This window comes from Panthera uncia, assembly GCF_023721935.1.
Source record: "Panthera uncia isolate 11264 chromosome B2 unlocalized genomic scaffold, Puncia_PCG_1.0 HiC_scaffold_25, whole genome shotgun sequence".
Taxonomy (NCBI): domain Eukaryota; kingdom Metazoa; phylum Chordata; class Mammalia; order Carnivora; family Felidae; genus Panthera; species Panthera uncia.
Window position 1 is genome coordinate 26,761,047 of NW_026057581.1, and position 18,179 is coordinate 26,779,225.

Here is an 18,179-nt window from a genome sequence, read left to right on the forward strand (position 1 = left end):
AATTAAAAAAGAAAACATTGTGGGGCATGTGGGTGGCTCACTTGGTTCAGCATCTGACTCTTGATTTCAGCTCAGGTCATGACAAGCCGCACATTGGGCTCTGCCCTGACAGCACGGAGCCTGCTTAGGATTCTCTCTATCCCTCTCCTTCTGCCCCCAGCACCCCTTCCCCCACATGCACTCCCCCACCCAGTAAATAAATAAACATTAAAAAAAAAAAGAAAGAAAATGTCATAGTGAGAAAGGTAAGTGTAATAGGAAATAGTGGGTCTCTTTCTATTGACTGACGTACTGACAAATAGATGTTGGATTCTAGATTAAAGTGTAGGGTTTACAAAGGAAATCATAGAGAACTGGTTTTGCTCTTTGCATCTCTTGCCCTTTTAGGGACTATGAAGGGATGAAGGGAGCCAGGAGTGAAGGGGAAGAGTTTATGAGATTCTTTGACAGGAGCTGTGCTAGGCTGTGAAGGGGAGGTATGACAAACATCTGCTTTTCTTAACTCATAACTGGGGAGTGTGGCTTCCATGGAGTGTTCCCTGCATTTGTGAAACAGAGGTCCTGGCACCTGAGAGCACAGGAACAGTGCACATAGACAGTAGAGGTGTCTGCCCTGGGAAAGATGTTTCTTGGGACAAGATGAGCACCTCACTAGAGAGTAGGCCCCAGGCCATTGTAAGTTGTATGTAAGGTCACTTGTAAGTCAGGGAGCTCCATCAGAGAGTTGTTGTTGGTAAAGATGGAGTGCTGATCTTGGACCACACTATGTGATTTCTGAATTGAGGCTGTGTTCATAATAATGTGAAATCAAGTCTCTCTCAGATAAGAGTGAGTAGAAGTCATTGCACCTGCTCACATTTTCTTACAGGGTGGTGATAATTCTGCACCCCCCCTCCAAATGGCTCCCCACATCCCTGAATACACTGGGCTATAAAACAGTGCTGTGTCTCGTCCATGTCCCATGAGTTTGGCTTATCCAGTGTATGGGGTTGAGGACCACACTTCAGTCATAAAGGACACCAAGATCAGAGGAGTGAAGTGAAAATGAACATGATGTGTGCAAGAAAGTGTAATCCCTTTGAAGTTACTGAATCTCCCAGTTTTGAGGATTAGATGAGCAGAAATGAGTCCTGAGAGGTAAGCAGTTTTGAATCATGGAGAGACTTGACTATAGAACTTGGACTTTATCCTCTACAGATGAAGAGTTGGGGAGGTGGTGAGGGCTGCTAGCTCATAAGCCCATAACAGGGTTTGCCCATACTACTTTTGCTCTTAGATACAACTGTCTGACTTCCAGCATGGAGCCTGAACTATAGTAGTATTTAGTTATTATTTGAATGGATACATAAATGAAATGATCCGGAAGTTGACCTTAAAAATGTAGGCAATAAAGTCAGCTGCAGATAGGGGATTGCCTGTTATAAGCTTTTCTTAAAATTATTCTAGATATAGACATAGAAGTATAAATATAATTATTTTATTAATTAGCTCTAATTTTTATTAATAGGCTTTAGTACGTTTTAAAACAACTTTCATATAAGTCTTTAACAAAAACCATTTTAACAAACTAATGTTTAAATTTCAGTGTATACAAATTTTGATTTTTATTCATTGAGTAGAGAATGATTGCATATTTGGATAGATATCATAAAGTATCAACTCAGCCTCTTTAAATTCTATATTGATGTAATTTCTGTATTTTAACTAATTTCTTACATATACATAAAGTTTATATAATAAGAAATGAGCTGAGGTGTAGGAAATATATTTTGTATACACATGTAAATATAGACTCCATAATGTAAGATGTATAATTTTAATGGTTTGTAGTCCTGTTTATTACATTAGGTACTCTAGGATGTCTGTTACATTATTGTAGTAATAGCATTTGAAGTATATTTTAAATCTTTTTTCTCCCTTAGAAGTAAATTTCCCCAGAAGGACTTAGAAATGCTGTTCCCTGGAATGAGTGCTGATTTTACAAGTGAGAATTTTTCAGCTGCTTGGTATCTTATAGAAAACCACTCAACTACCAGGTCAGTGGATGTTGGACTATTGTTTCATGTGGTTGTACCTAATAGGATTATATGATACAAAGGGATTTAGGCTGGCCTCTGCCACGTAGGAGCCCTTTGACTTTGGGTGAGCTCATGAATATCTCAGGTTATCTTTTCTCCTATTTATGAAATGGTGTTAATAATTAGCAGTCCCTTATTTCCTGCTATCTTGTTTCTGTATGATTCATATTTGTGCAACCCATTAAAACTTTGTGGAGTCTCAGCTGGGTACCTAAACTGATGTGATCTCTCTCTATTCAAATAACAAAACTTTCAAGTCCTGGTGTAAAATAGTAAACATACTTCTTTTCCTGACCATAGAGCAAAGGAAGATGATTTGATTTATCATTTTGCAAAGACTTGCCTTAAAATTAGCCAAAAATAGTCAAGGTCTTATATCCAAATTAAAGTGCTCCTTATTGTCTGCTAATTACATTTTGCCACACTCTTGATAAGAGTAGGTTTGTAACTTTTTTGCAGCAATTAAATTTAGTAACAGTGTTTGAATAAATGAATGGTTTATTGCTAAAGATTTACATTCCTGAAAAGTTAATTTGTTAAAATACACCTTAGGAGAAATTTTTCCTTCACCAGTTAGAGTCAAAACCATTAGAAAACATGAGGAAACATTGGTGTGTGTGTGTGTGTGTGTGTGTGTGTGTGTGTGTGTGTGTGTGTGTGTATACATATATATATATAGAGAGAGAGAGAGAGAATCCTGATACATTTTTAAAGGGAATGTCAAATCTTTAATTGCAGAAGATGGTTCTAATTTTACATCACGGATGTGCTTTTTCTATTACTGTATTTCAGAATTCATCTCTGTTTTCTGAGTAGGACTATCATGGCACTCAATAATATATTCAAAGTTTTACAGCCAGATTTTCTTAGCCCAGCTGGAAATAAAAAAATATAGAGATCTACCAATTTTCTCTGCTTGAGATGTAGAGATAAAATATTTTGGTCTTTTTAGTTATTTAAATTGTTGAGTTGACCGCCCCCGCTCCCACCCCCCAGGTTTTTCTATAATTTCACTGTTAATGACAGAGGACTGGATATTGATGTGGTGAATCATGATACAGTTAATTTTGATGTAGGACACAGAAATGAACATACAGAGGAGTTCTGCCTTAGATAACTTAGATAACCACTGCATTGATCTAAGTCTGTGCAAAGGGACATGATGTTCAGGACTCCTTACCTGGCAAATCATATACATGATACATATTACTTATAGAAATATTTATATGTATGTTCATTTCTTAAGGGTCTGACATTTGCAATGACCATTTGAGGGCTACAGATCTGTTTTATAGTTGCTGTAATTTTGTTATTTATAATAAAAGGGTTTAGATGCAGGGGTGCCTCAGAGGCTCAGTCGGTTGAATGTCCTACTCTTGATTTCGGCTCAGGTCATGATCCCAGGGTGTGGGATTGAGCCCCGTGTCGGACTCCATACTGAGCATGGAGCCTGCTTAAGCTTCTCTCTTTCTCTTCCTCTGCTCCTCTTCCCTGCTTGCACTCTCTCTTAAAAAAAAAAAAAAAAAAAAAAAAAGGTTTAGATGTAGGTAAGAATTTGAAAGCTTTTTGTTTTAATCTGGTTACATCTTGTGTCAATCTATGTCTTTCTTAGGCTTCTGTATTTTACATTTAATGCATTATCTGATTTCTTTTTTGCTTTTTAGGAGTGTCAAACTTTTGGTTTCTTAATTTCATTTCAGTTTTGAACAGCTTAAAATGGCAGTCACCAACCTGAAGAGACAGGCTAACAAGAAAAGTGAAGGCAGCTTGGCATATGTGAAAGGAGGTCTTAGTACTTTCTTTGAAGCCCAGGATGCCCTCTCAGGTAAGGTGACCCTCAGAGCCATCTGCTGGGGCTTCCACAACAGAAACCCAACACTGTGTTTGCAGAGTGTTTACAGGGTGTGACATTCAGTCTGTATTTATAAAAGTAGAGATCTAAAATGTGCCATAAATATTTGTTGCAGACCAGGCTGGAATCTCTTTGAAGGCTTGGTACTTTAAATATTTGTCTCTGAGGCTTTTGTTGACCCATTGTACATATGTGAAATAGGAGACTACTTTGCCTTCCCACAATGCCCAATCTCCAGGGCTGATAAGAAACTAAATCCCAATAGGTAAAATTCTAGAATTTTTAAAAATCCTCTTATACCCATCAATATCTTACACATGTGACTAATTCTGTAAATGTGATCCATTGTGTGTTTGGTGTGTGGTAAGGACTGATGATAATGTGTCATTCTTTTCACTATCACCCCATGAGCCTCATACACAATAGTTAAATGTCCACCATCCATTTTGTCATCTTTATATGGGGGAGCAAGTATATTAAATAGATACAGCATAGTTTTAGACATATCATGGAAAAGATGTTGGGTAGGGTTTTTTTCTCACCTAAAATTAACTTTATTTATTTAATTTTTAAGTTATTTATTTATTTTGACAGAGCAAGAGAGCACACATGTGTGCCTGCTGGGCAGGGGGAGGGGCAGAGAGTGAGGGAGAGAGAGAATTCCAAGCAGGCTCTGTGCTGTCAGAGGAGAGCCAGATGCAGGGTCCATCTCACTGACCTGAGCCGAAATCAAGAGTCTGAGGCTTAACTGACTGAGTCACCCAGGCACCCCTAAAATCATGTTTAATTAATAGAAATCAAATTACTGTTTAGTAAAAAATATTAATAAAAGTTAGCCTAATTCTTTTTAAAAACAAAGATACCTATAACTAAGTACCTGCACATAAGCACTTTTAAGTGTAGACTAAGAAGCCACACTTCCTTTAATTCAGTAAGACTTAATTTTTTTTTATTAATTTGTATTCTTAAAGTACAGACATCCTGTTACTGTTTCTAAAACCCTTCTCCTGGGTCAAACAAGCATAGATGACTTCTGGGAAGTTAATGTGCATCTGATACTGCTCTTTCCTTGCCAGGTAGAAGTTAGGTTTTTGAAGGAGCAAAATGTGAATGCCTAGGGGGAACAGAAATTAGATAATTTTCTTTGATAAACACTCTGTGCCCTATATTTTTTGGTGGGATGCTTTTCTTTCGTTCTTTGTACTTACTGATATTCTGTCTTAAGTTACTAATGTTACTATATTAACAATAGAAACCTGAGCATATATGAACAGAGTTTAGCATTATCAAGCAGAATTAGGTTAGTAATTCCCTAGTAGCTATGCAAATAATAATTTGCCATAGGTGATTAGCAGTTCTCAGAAATGATTGTATTTAAAATTATTTCACCTAAGTATATTGGTAACTTAACATTTAACAAAGATAATTCTGACCAATTGCTTAATCATATAAGCAGGTAACTCTATAACATATAGAAAGTGATTTTAATAATAAAATTCCAAGATTTTAGCTACACACATATCTAGCTTTTCTGTGTTTTAATGTAAATGAAATGCATATTACAAAAAGACAGTAAATAAGTAATGAACAGACACTACTTGTAATACCATTGTAAAGATAATTACATTAACATTTTGATGTATTTTCTTTTGGTCTTTTTGCTCTTGGCCTATATGAGTCCATATTACAAAATTGGAGTTGCATTGTATATTCAATTGTGTATGCTAGAAACCTCCTTTACTCTTTAGAGTGTTCCTTTGGGTAATTATTTTAATATACTGTAGCATTTGATTTGTTGGTAGCTCTTTAGAAAATTTTCTGACTATAGTCTTAAGTGAAATTGATCTGTAGTTTTTTGAAATGCTTTTTTGGTCAGGTTTTGGTATTAGTGTTTTACAGAAGCATTTGAATCTGTATGTGTATATATGTAGGTACTATGTGATGGGTTATGTAAAGTAGGAATTATCAGTTGGAAATTTGAAAGAGCTAATACATTGAAAGAACTAATAAATTATTTGCTCAGGTAATCTGTTTTACTTTTCTGTTTTGAAAAATAATCAAACATGTTAAAAGTAGAATAGTACAGTCACCCCTGTATAACTGTCAGATTTAAGTTAGTAATTTTTTTCAAACTTGCTTCAGTGATATTTTTTGAGGTTGGTTGTGTTTTGCTGATCTCAAGCAGTGAGTCTAAAGTGCCATGACATTTCCCTCCTATATACATTAGTATATGGTTCCCACCCAAATAAGGACATTTACCTGCATAACCACAATGCTATTATTACAGCCAAAATAAGTTTCAGTAATTTTTCAATATCCTCTAATTCCCATGTCATACTCAAATTTCCCCATTTACCCACCAACTTTCTTTATAGTTGGTTTGTCCAAATCAAGATTCAAATAAGGTCCAAGCATTTCATTTTTTTTTTTAAGTCTCTTAAGCCTCTTTTAGACTAGAATACCCTTACCTTTGCTACCTTGACTTTTTGTTTTCCCCCATGTAATTGATATGTTGAAGACATGAGGCTGTTTGTCCTATAGGATATCCCATACTCTGGATTTGACTGATTATTTCCTCATGGTGTTATTTAATTTATTTTAGTTTCCATTGTATTGCTTGGACTTATTTGGACATTAGATTTGGTTTTCAACATTTTTGGTCATATATGGTACTGTGTACTCCTCAGGAGGCCTTTAGTGTCTGCATGTTTTTCCTGTAGAGACACTGTGATGGATCAAGTGGGTTCCCCAGTGGGGTGGGTATTGGTATTTGTATCGATTAGAATCAACCAAGGGAAAAGATGCATGAGGCACAGTCCAGGGAAGTTCTGTGCATGGAGTGAAAGTTGCCCTCTCACGGTCGAGTCATAAACAACGTTGATTTACCTGGTATGATGTGAGTCAGTGTACATGGAGTATTGCCTACCAGAGAATCTCATCCAAGCCTTGGTGTCCAGAGTTTTTATTAGAGCTCTGTCACATAGACGTAGTTGACTGCTCCAATGGCTGACCTCCATCTAGAGGTCCCTCTGGAGGTCAAGCTGATATGGAGTGACCCAAAGTCTTCACTGTAAATTACGTTGTTACACTATCTGGTATAGCTCAAGGATCCCAAGTAAACAAAGATACTTTTATCAGGTAAGAATTTGAAAAGCTTAGAGGTAACCTCTCAGAAGCTAAAGACAAAGGCCAGACCTCTTTTTGGATAAGATTAAATTCTTTAGTATACGATTATATTAATATGAAATATTATATATGCATTTGCCTAATATATTATACATCATATTCTTTTTAAACTTTAGAAATTTTGATTTTGGCATTTCTCTTGTAAGCAACATATGGTAGAATTTTTATATTTTTATACCAGTTTGGGAGTCTTTGCCTTTTAATAGAAAAATTTAAGCCATATACATTTATCCTAACTGACATTTTTGTCTTTTCGTTTTTATTGTTCTATTATATTTTTCGGTTTTGATTTTTCCTTCTGTGCTATATAGACCATGTTGTTGCACATTGGCAAGAAATATTTTTAAATTCTATTATAGGTTGCCTTTTGCCTCCTGTTGTGTATAACATTGGTTCAGGACATCTATATTTCTCATGCTCTTTCCTTTTTTTCTGGTCTTAATTTAATCTGGAGTTATAGACATAGCTTTTTATTTTACCTTTTCTTTTCCATTTCATTATTATGTTTCTCAATTATTTTTGTTTTTGCATTTCATTTTATAACACATTTACCACAGTTAATTAAAATTTACCATCTATTCACATAAATTTAATTGGCTTTAATGTTTCTTGCCAGTCATTTTACATTTCATCTTTTCTATCCTTGAATTTTTTGAACAGTGGGATATATGTTTTGTGCTAGAGCTTTTGAATTCTTGCATATCTGGAAATGTGTCTTGCTTCATACAGAATTATTTTCTGAAAACATTGATCCAGTATCTTTTAGTGTTACAGAGAGAAGTCCTGAGCCAGTGTAATTCTTTATTACTTATAGATGAATTGATGTTTTTCTCTCTCCCTAAATGCTTAAAAGATATATTTGTTTCGACTTGAATTAAAAAAACCAAATGCCTTTCAGGATATGTTAGAATGTAGGTCTTGTCTTTATTCATTTTTCCCAATACTTGATAAGCTTTTAGAATCTGTAGACCCATATCTGTGGTTTTCAACACTTTTCTTTTGTTGTGTCAACTATCATTTATGGTTTGTTTCTGAATGGCCTTGTATAAAAATATTATTCCTTTCCTTCTGCTCTCCTATATGGTACCCAGTACCTTTTCTGTTTTTCAGTATGCTGCCCAATAGTAGTATGCCTCAACTAGTTTCCTTCTGTTTCCTGCCATACTGGGTGTTAGGAAATGTGGTCTCTAAATATTGTAAAGAGAAGGGAGTAAGAAAAATGGGGGAGCAGAATTATAGTCCTGAGGATAGTTGTAAAAAAAATTAAATGTGTTGTGTCAGAATTAGGCTAGATAGAGATGACAGAGTATAAATAAACACCTTACTCTTCTTTTTTTTGGTATCATCTGTGTTCTTCTTTTTGATTAAGTAGACTGTTTGATATGTATCCAAGGGTGTTTTTCAGGCCATCCCAGTCAGGTAAACAGTGGCTGTTGCCCTCTTGTCTGGCCTTTATTTATCTTGAAGTATTTATGCTGTTGTCAATGTTCTTTTTTCATGTGTGTATCCATAAATATTTTAATTAGAACTTGACTAGTGTATCTGGTATAACTTCCAGTGTTAACCTCAGTATGTTTATTGTAATTTTTACTTTACTATGTTCTGCAAAGATATTCCCAGCATCTTGTGTTACTTTTCCATGGCAGTCACCCTGCCATTCTCTTTTAATCCCTTGAAGTCTTGAAGTACTTTTTTGTTTGTTTGTTTGTTTTCTTTTGTAAGTAGGCTTCACACCCAGCACAGAGCCCAATACAGTGCTTGAACTCATGACCCTGAGATCAAGACCTGAGCTGAGATCAAGTTTAACTGATTGAGCCACCCAGGCGCCCCTTCAATCCTTTGAAGTCTTGATGAGACATATAGTTTCTTACCAGATATGAGTTCACACCAGTTCTCACAGGCCACGGTGATGTTTGTGGAGCTTTTCATATTATTAAAGGCCTTCTTCATTTCCTCAGTGCCTTCTTCAATTTTTTTTTTTTTTTTTTAATGCTTATTTATTTTTGAGAGCAAGAGAGACCAGAGTGTGAGCGGGGGAGGAACAGAGAGAGAAGGGAGACACAGAATCTGAAGCAGGCTCTAGGCTCTGAGCTGTTAGCACAGAGCCTGACATAGGGCTTGAACTCATGAACTGTGAGATCATGACCTGAGCTGAAGTTGGACGCTTAACAAACTGAGCTACCCAGGCACCCCTTCTCAGTGCCTTCTGATTGTCATCTTTGTTTTGGTGAACATTTCCCTGACTGCCCCTTGAGCTTTTCACCTGTTTGGTCTCTTGTTTTTATGGGCAAGTCCAACATTATCACTTGCTTTTTTTGAGGACAATTATGGACCAAAACTGTATGAATTATTTTTATTCATGTTATGCTAAAGAATAACTAAGAGGCCCAAAGCAGAGTAAATAACACATGGTGCTCGATACACAATTGACCTTCCCTCCCATGTTACTTTTGTTGCTGCTACTTGAGACAGTGTAGCCATAACTGATTTTTTGGCACATTCTGTTGTTAGTGTCTGTTGGTATCTGAAGGTTATTTAGGCAGGTATGGTTGTCTAGGATCCAGTTATCTAAGTGAGAATCCTTTATACCTATTAGCCTTCTATGTAATAGTCACAATTATTTCATTATTGTTTTTCTTCCCAGTGTAACTGAGGAAATGATTCACAGATTACCTGGCCTATTTAAATGTAATTTATATAATTTAGCCACTCATAAAAATTTGGTGTAAGTAAAAACTAAATGTTTGAAAAGTTCTTTACAAATTTAAATTTTTAAGAGATCTCATTTTAACTCTTCCTAGTCTCCTATTTTAGTAAATATTATCCTCAGAGGTTGGTGTGTGGGCCAGATTGGCCATTTTCTGTCTTTGTACAGGCCAGGAACTAAAGATGGCTGTGTTTTTCAAGGTTTGTTTGAGAGGAAAAAAAAAAAAAAAAAAAAAGAGGGAAGCAGTTGTAGAATATTTGATAGAGGCCCTATGTGGCCCATGAAGCCTAAAGTATTTACTATGTGGTTCTTTATAGAAATAGTTGGTGGGGCACCTGGGTGACTTAGTCGGTTAAGCATCTGACTTGGGCTCAGGTCATGATCTTGCGGTTCATGAGTTTGAATCCTGTGTCGGGCTCTGTGCTGACAGCTCAGAGCCTGGATCCTGCTTCGCATTCTGTGTCTCCCTCTCTCTCTGCCCCTCCCCTGCTCGTGCTCTGTCTCTCCCAAAAATAAACAAACATTAAAAAAAAAAAAAAAAGAAAAGAAATAGTTTGCTAGTCTTTGACCTAGTTTGAATATTCCTGTCTCATATAGGCTAGTAGTAATATATAGTGGTTAGAGTGTGTAGATCACAGTGTACCCGACATTAAATCTTACAGACATTGCCTATACGCACGTATCATTTCTAGTGCCTCATTTAATAATGGCATTATATAAATGTATGGACAAATGCTATGAATTTTTTAATTGAAATCTGCAAATTTGATGTCCATATTTAATTAGAGAGTTAAATAAAACAAATTTCAGTGAATCAATAGGCAGTCTTTTTATAACTCTGAATTTTCTTTGAATAGAACTTTTATATACATACTTTTTTGTTTCCCAAATACAATTTTATGGTGTGCAACTGTTTCACATATTTAAGTTTTAATAGATTAGAAACAATAACAAACCTGTGATCATGTACCAAGTTGCTTATTGAGTTATACTGTTTAAAAATGTTTTTAGAGAAAATAAAAGGTCAAGTGAACCAGACATTGGGTTATTTGGTTTAATTTTCTGGAAAATAGGATTGCCTTTATCAGATCCAGTGTCTCTTGGTCCTCATGCTTGGCTGACAGCTTGACAGTGACTCTGCTGTGCTGGAGATGGGTGGCAGGAAGCTGCTTTGTCAGCATAAAAAGGTTGTAAACTGAGCTGAGGGGAGCCAGACTTACCTCATTTTGACCTGCTGATCAGTGATGGGTTTTGTCAGCAACAGAAATGTGGCTGCATGGTTTTTAACGGTTTTGACTTAGAAAGCAACATTTGAAGCAAGGCTACTGTAAAATGCAATATCTTATTGCCATGGAAGAACCATTTGCAATGCCCCCTTAATAAAATGCAATGTATGCCATATATTCTTTTGCAGCAAGATTGTCAGAAAATTACACCAGCATTTAAATAAATAGTGTGAGTAGTCTTTTTAGTTTCTATTTTTTATATTTGGGCATTTTTATCTCTTTTCTTTAAAGATAGGGAAGTTCTTTTCCATTTAACAAGTTCAAGTTAAGTTTAGGTTTTAATATGTGGAAACATTTTATGTTGCTATTACTGCATAATCCAATTTTGGAGCATTAAATAACTTTCTTTTCACTCCTGAATCAACCAAGACAATTAAGAATATACTGGCTGACTTTGTTTTCAAAATGTATTTCTTTTTCTCTCTCTGAATGTGTTTCTCTAACAGAAGCATTCTGTTTATAAATTTCAAACACAATTTGAAATTGCTTTAAAAAAGGTATTAAAAATGGGCAGGGGCTCCTGGGCGGCTCAGTCAGTTGAGCATCCTACTCTTAATTTCGGCTCAGGTTATGATCCTAGGGTTGTAGGATCAAGCCTTGCATTGGGCCTCTGTGTTGAGTATGGAGTCTGCTTAAGATTTTCTCTCTGTCTCTGCCCAGCTCATGCTCATGTTTGTGCTTTCTCTTTCTCTAAAAAAAAAAAAAAAAAAAAAAAAAAAAAAAGGCAGGATCAAAATTAGGAAGTAATTAAAGAAGGAGAGAAATAGATGTTATTATGCATTGAGAATATTTTTATACTGCATTTGAACACTGAATTTGCCCAGAATTTTCTAATCAATGAGTCAAAGGAAACAAATCAAATTGTGATTGATTAAAACAAAACACTTCATTTTTTTTTTTCTTAAGCAGACCCCCCACTCCCTCAAATCTACCATGCTTGACTGATGGGTTGAGGCAGAACCTGTAAATTCCTTTTAAGAAGAGTTTGACATGCTATTTGAATGTTGGAGAATAAGGACTGTAAGAGTGATGTAATTTCATTGTACTGGCTGTGAAACCCTTGGAGTTACACATCTTACATTTGAGTTTTTGCCAAAGGAAGTTATGTGAAACAATAAAATCCTGGGTGTTTTAGCAGCTATTATTTGGAAGAGAGATATCTTTTATTTGTATCTGAATGCAGTTCCCAACTAACATAGTAAGTCTATCCTTTTCATTCTATAAATGTGAAAACAGGCTTACACAGGTTAAATCGCTTGCCTGTGCATATAATCAGTATGGGGTGAAGTTTTGTTCTGAGACTAGACAGCTTGAGTTCAAATTCTGGGTTTGGCTTTGTGAAGTTGGTCAACTTATTTAGTATCACTGAGCCATGTAATTTCTCATCTATGAAATAAAAATATTAGAACATGCCTCATTGACTTCCTGCCAGATGAACAATATTCATTAGAAATTTATGATTGTGCCTAACTTATGGTCATGGCTCAATTAATGTTTGCCTTTCTAATTTTATTATTTTTATTATGTCACAGTTATGATTTGAAATTGAATTTGGTTATTTCATTTTGTAAATTTTCTTAATACTTTACCTAGATGAGCTTGATTTGCTCTGTTTAAAACCTACCCTCTAGTAGGTAAAGCAGTTTTTAAATATAAAGTTATTTTTCATAATGTGTATCAGAACCATGCAGACATATATCAGTAGCAAAAAACACCAATGTCATTTGTATATCCACAAATTGATATATTGTTAGATATTACTAGATAGTTCTTGAGAACTTCCAAGGAAGTAATAACAGAATGAATAGAACATGAATGATATGTATTTTGCCATTTTATGTCCAAGGCTGAAATGAAATATTTTGAGGTTGGTAGACTTCAAATACTAGTATTTCTGTTTTGCAGATGGTAAAACTGAGAAAGAAAAATGACTTTCCGGTGGCCAAATATCAAAGATATTAGTTACTTACATCTCATTTTTCTTTTTTAATTTAACTGTGTTTACCACTTAGCCTGGATTATCAGATGATTTGAGTATGTGTATTATGTACTATTTTAATAGTGTTAATCTGTGAATAACTTAGACTGGTGTCTGCTGGTTACTTTGCAGAGTTTTTGCATGTTTGTGCTTCTTTCCAGCAGTGAAAATAATATGACCTTTTTTTGTTTTTAAAGTTGTTTAAAAATGTCATTTTGATGTAATGTGTTCCCACCCACTAAAATAGCCCACACTTTAACTAGATGTTTTTTCTAGCTATCCATCAAAAGCTAGAAGCGGATGGAACGGAAAAAGTAGAAGGATCCATGACGCAAAAACTGGAGAATGTTCTGAACAGTAAGTTTTATCCTCCTACCCAAAACTATTTATGGACTTTATAACAAGCTTTCATATAATTCTTTGACCTGGTTTCACAGAACAAGACAGTGAGTTGCATTTTAATATTTATTTCTGAATAGTAATGAATTAATAAATATAAAGGGGAATAAAAACATTGAAAATGAATGTTCTGTTTCTGTTTGCATTTTGTTTATAATAAATCATAATTTGAAAATAAGCCAATATGCTTCTTAAGAAGTGAAACTTGCTACCATAAAAGAGACCAATATATAAATAGCATTATCAAATATAAAATGGTGCTGAAGCAGTAGCCAGGATTGTCATTGACCAGAAATCTGAAAAACATCTTCGTGTATCTGACAGTGTTAATATAAATAATATTAGCTGCTAGAATGACATATGCTTACATGTCATTTATTTATCTATGGCATGCCTTTTTCCAAAGTGAGTTAAGGCAGCTTCATATTTAAGAGTGTTTCTAACTCTGAGGCATTTTGTTAAAATTGTATGCCAAGAGAAACTGATAATGTACAGAGTTTTGGGTCCCATCCACTTCCTCTTATATTTCTTCCCCCCCCCCCCCGACATCCTAGTTCCCAGCTATTTACCCTAATGATCTGGAAAAAAAATAATCAGATGAATTGATCCCTATTGTAATATTAGTAGCTTAAAAGTAAATTACCCTCTTTCACTCATATAATAAACATTTGACAAAGAGCAATAATGTCCAGGAGAATCTCCTTGTTTTTAAATGTAAGTATAGCAAATGATTTCCTCATGAAATAGGACTAATAATAACTAAAACATCTAAGAACCTTCACATCATATCTATAATGATTCTGTGAATGCAAGATTGTGATACTGAGTTAGTTTTGTACTTCTAGCTCAGTTTACTCCTATGAGTGTAACTTTCTGAACTTTTCTGTAAGTATCTATTTTAAAACCCCAGGGATCCCTGATAAAGTAGTTTTTGGAATGAAGCTTTAATTTGATATAGGCTTTCCTTGGTAGTAGAATTTGAGTACTTTGATTTTATCCTAAATTTGTGAGTTTAACAGCACTTTAAATATTTTTCCTTCTGGTGCTTTTGGGGGAGGGTTGTGGTTGTTGTTGTTATTATTTTGCCTTGATATTTTGCCTTGTTTTTGTCTGAGAACCATCACCAGCTTGGTTGAAATTAATATATTCTGACTTCAACCCAAATAAACATTTATTAAAGCTATTTCTATATGAGCATAGTCAGACATTTTATGGTCTTGGAAAGATAGTTCTACTCATGGATGCTATTTTCACTGGGAAAATTGTCATCAAACCATGATACCTCTAAAAAAATTATTATTTCAGTAACTTTAATGTGACTTGTCGGACTTCAAGCTGTATTACAAAGTTTTAATCATCAAGACAGTATGGTACTGGCACAAAAACAGACACTCAGATCAATGGAACAGAATAGAGAACCCAGAAATGGACCCACAAACGTATGACCAACTAATCTTTGACAAAGCAGGAAAGAATATCCAATGGAATAAAGACAGTCTCTTCAGCAAGTGGTGCTGGGAAAACTGGACAGCGACATGCAGAAGAATGAACTTGGACCACTTTCTTACACCATACACAAAAATAAACTCAAACTGGATGAAAGACCTAAATATAAGACAGAAAACCATCATAATCCTCGAGGTTAAAGCAGGCAAAAACCTCTTTGACCTTGGCCGCAGCAACTTCTTACTGAACACGTCTCCAGAGGCAAGGGAAACAAAAGCCAAAATGAACTACTGGGACCTCATCAAAATAAAAAGCTTCTGCACAGCAAAGGAAACAATCGGCAAAACTAAAAGGCTACTGACAGAATAGGAGAAGATATTTGCAAAATGACATATCAGATAAAGGGTTAGTATCCAAAATCTATAAAGAACTTATCCAACTCAACACCCAAAAAACAAATCATCCAGTGAAGAAATGGGCAAAAGACATGAAATGAGACTTCTCCAAAGAAGACATCTAGATCGCCAACCGACACATGAAAAAATGCTCAACATCACTCATCATCAGGGTAATACAAATCAAAACCACAATGAGATACACCTCACAACTGTCAGAATGGCTAACAGTAACAACTCAGGCAACAACAGATGTTGCCGAGGCTGTGGAGAAAGAGGATCTCTTTTGCACTGCTGGTGGGAATGCAAGCTGGTACAGCCACTCTGGAAAACAGTATGGAGGTTCCTCAAAAAACTAAAAATAGAACTACCCTATGACCCAGCAATTGCACTACTAGGCATTTATCCAAGGGATACAGGTGTGCTGTTTCAAAGGGACACATGCACCCCTATGTTTATAGCAGCACTATCAACAATAGCCAAAGTATGGAAAGAGCCCAAATGTCCATTGATGGATGAATGGATACAGAAGATGTGGTATATATATACAATGGAGTATTACTTGGCAATCAAAAAGAGTGAAATCTTGCCATTTGCAACTACATGGATGGAACTGGAGGATATTATGCTATGCGAAATTAGTCAGTCAGAGAAAGACAAATATATGACTTCACTCATATGAGGACGTTAAGAGACAAAACAGATGAACGTAAGAGAAGGGAAACAAAAATAATATAAAAACAGAGGGGAACAAAACATAAGAGACTCTTAAATATGGAGAACAAACAGAGGGTTACCTGAGGAGTTGTGGGAGAGGGGATGGGCTAAATGGGTAAGGGGCATTAAGGAATCTACTCCTGAAATCATTGTTGCACTATATGCCAACTAATTTGGATATAAACTAAAAGAAAACAAAAACATCTAAAGATATAAAAGATATTTTTGGAGCAAGTAAAAAGTAGAGATTATATATTAAATATTACTGAATCAATGTTAATTAATTTATTGGGTGTGATAAAAAAAAGAATAGCGCCTGTCTTACAGGAACATAAGCAAGTTTGAGTTAAGAATTAATGCATATTTTTAGAATAATTAAGAAGAATTTAGAAGTCTTCCAAAGTTTTTAGAATAGCAAGCACCTTACATAGAGCAAGCACTCCATATTGTATGTCTAGTATGTTTTTATACCACCCACAAAAGATTCCCAAAACTCTTTAGATTATAAGGGATCCATAGATGCTAAAATCTTTTTTCTTCCTCAATGGCATCTTCATTCATGGAGTGGGATGCCACTTCCTAGCTTTTGTCAAAGGCAGGTAAACTGAGGGTCTAAGAGTTGATTGTCCACCTCCACTGTCCTTCTTGTCAAAGTCTGACTAGCTGACTTCCCAGTCTAGTTCCCATGTCCCAAGTTCCCTAAAGCTGACATGCTCCTGATTATTGCCCTCCTTAGCTCTTCTGTCAGGGTTCACTCAAAGGGAAATCCTTAAGGTTCCTCTTAGGGACTAAGTCCCATAAGATGATGCTGGGATGTCATAAGAAATGCGCTCATAGAATCCCCTTAAAACAGCCAAGGCCGATTGAATTATCTTTGGAACTTCTTTGTGATGAGTATTCATTAAAAAAAATAATTATACATTTAGTGTAAGTATATATAATCTTTTTAAAAAATATAATATTATTGAGTATATTACCCATACCATTTACTATATCCCCATGACTTATTTTAAAAGTAGAAATTTGTGGGGTGCCTGGGTTGCTCAGTTGGTTGAGCATCCAACTTTGGCTCAGGTCATGCTCTTGCAGCTTATGAGTTCCAGTTCCACATTGGGTTTGCTGCTGTTAGCGCAGTCTGCTTAGGACCCTCTGTCCCCTTCTGTCTGCCCCTCCTCTGCTCATGTGCTCTCAAAAATGAATAAACAGTTAAAAAAAAAACAAAACCTAGAAGTTTGGACTTCTTGATCCCCTTCACCCATTTTGCCCCTCTGGCTACCATCAGTCCATTCTCTTTATTGATTACTCTGGGTTTTGTTCTGTTCTGTTTTGGTTTTTAGATTCCACATATAAGTGAAATTATATGGTATTTGCCTTTCTCTGTATGACTTATTTCACTTAGCATAATACTCTCAAGGTCCATCTATACTGTTGCAAATGGCCATATTTCATTCTTTTTTATAGCTGAGTAGCATTCCAGTGTGTGTGTGTGTGTGTGTGTGTGTGTGTGTGTGTGTGTCACATTTATGTAAAGATTAGTCTTAAGCTAACCAACATCTTGAGGTATATATGATTTTGGAGTCACTAACATAGAGATAATAGTTGAATTTAATGGGAGTGAATGATTTCTCCCAAATCTTATGTGTAAAATTAAGAGAAGAAAGACAAAAACTTAAAACACTAAGGAGTATCCAGCCAAGTTTGTAAAAAAGGAACTGACTTACTCAGAGGTAAGCTGATACACATTTAACTATTGGCATTCCAGAAAAGAAAAAAAAAAAAGGAAAAAGAAAAATAACCTTAATATTAGCCTTTCCAATGTGTAAATATTCCCATCATGATTGATTTCAAGCTGTCAATTTGGGATTACTGAATGGAAGTTGAGGACATGGGAACAACTGGCTCCTGGGAGTGGTATGGAGCTCTTTTCTTATCCCCCAGATTCCAGTTCTCTGTACTTTCAGTGGTACTATAGAATTCCAGTACCAACTATGGCTGTCTAAATAAGCATAAGCTATTGGTAATGGTGCTGTTCATGTAATATCATGTTATAGATAGCACTGTGTCTGATCATTTTCTGTAATCAGTTAAGAGAAACTGAGACACATAGGGTAGGTTGTTAGGTCTTTTTATGGTCC

General features: G+C 35.5%; 1 protein-coding gene across 4 annotated transcripts in view; it reads left to right on the forward strand.

Annotated features, from left to right (window-relative positions):
• Positions 1-18,179, forward strand: part of EXOC2 (exocyst complex component 2) — a 279,430-nt gene that overhangs the window by 75,512 nt on the left and 185,739 nt on the right. For all 4 annotated transcript variants that reach the window (XM_049611300.1, XM_049611301.1, XM_049611299.1 and 1 more), the window contains 3 exons: positions 1,923-2,036; positions 3,779-3,903; positions 13,364-13,444. In XM_049611300.1, coding sequence (XP_049467257.1) covers positions 1,923-2,036; positions 3,779-3,903; positions 13,364-13,444 — 320 coding nt within the window. The remainder of the gene's footprint in view (positions 1-1,922; positions 2,037-3,778; positions 3,904-13,363; positions 13,445-18,179) is intronic.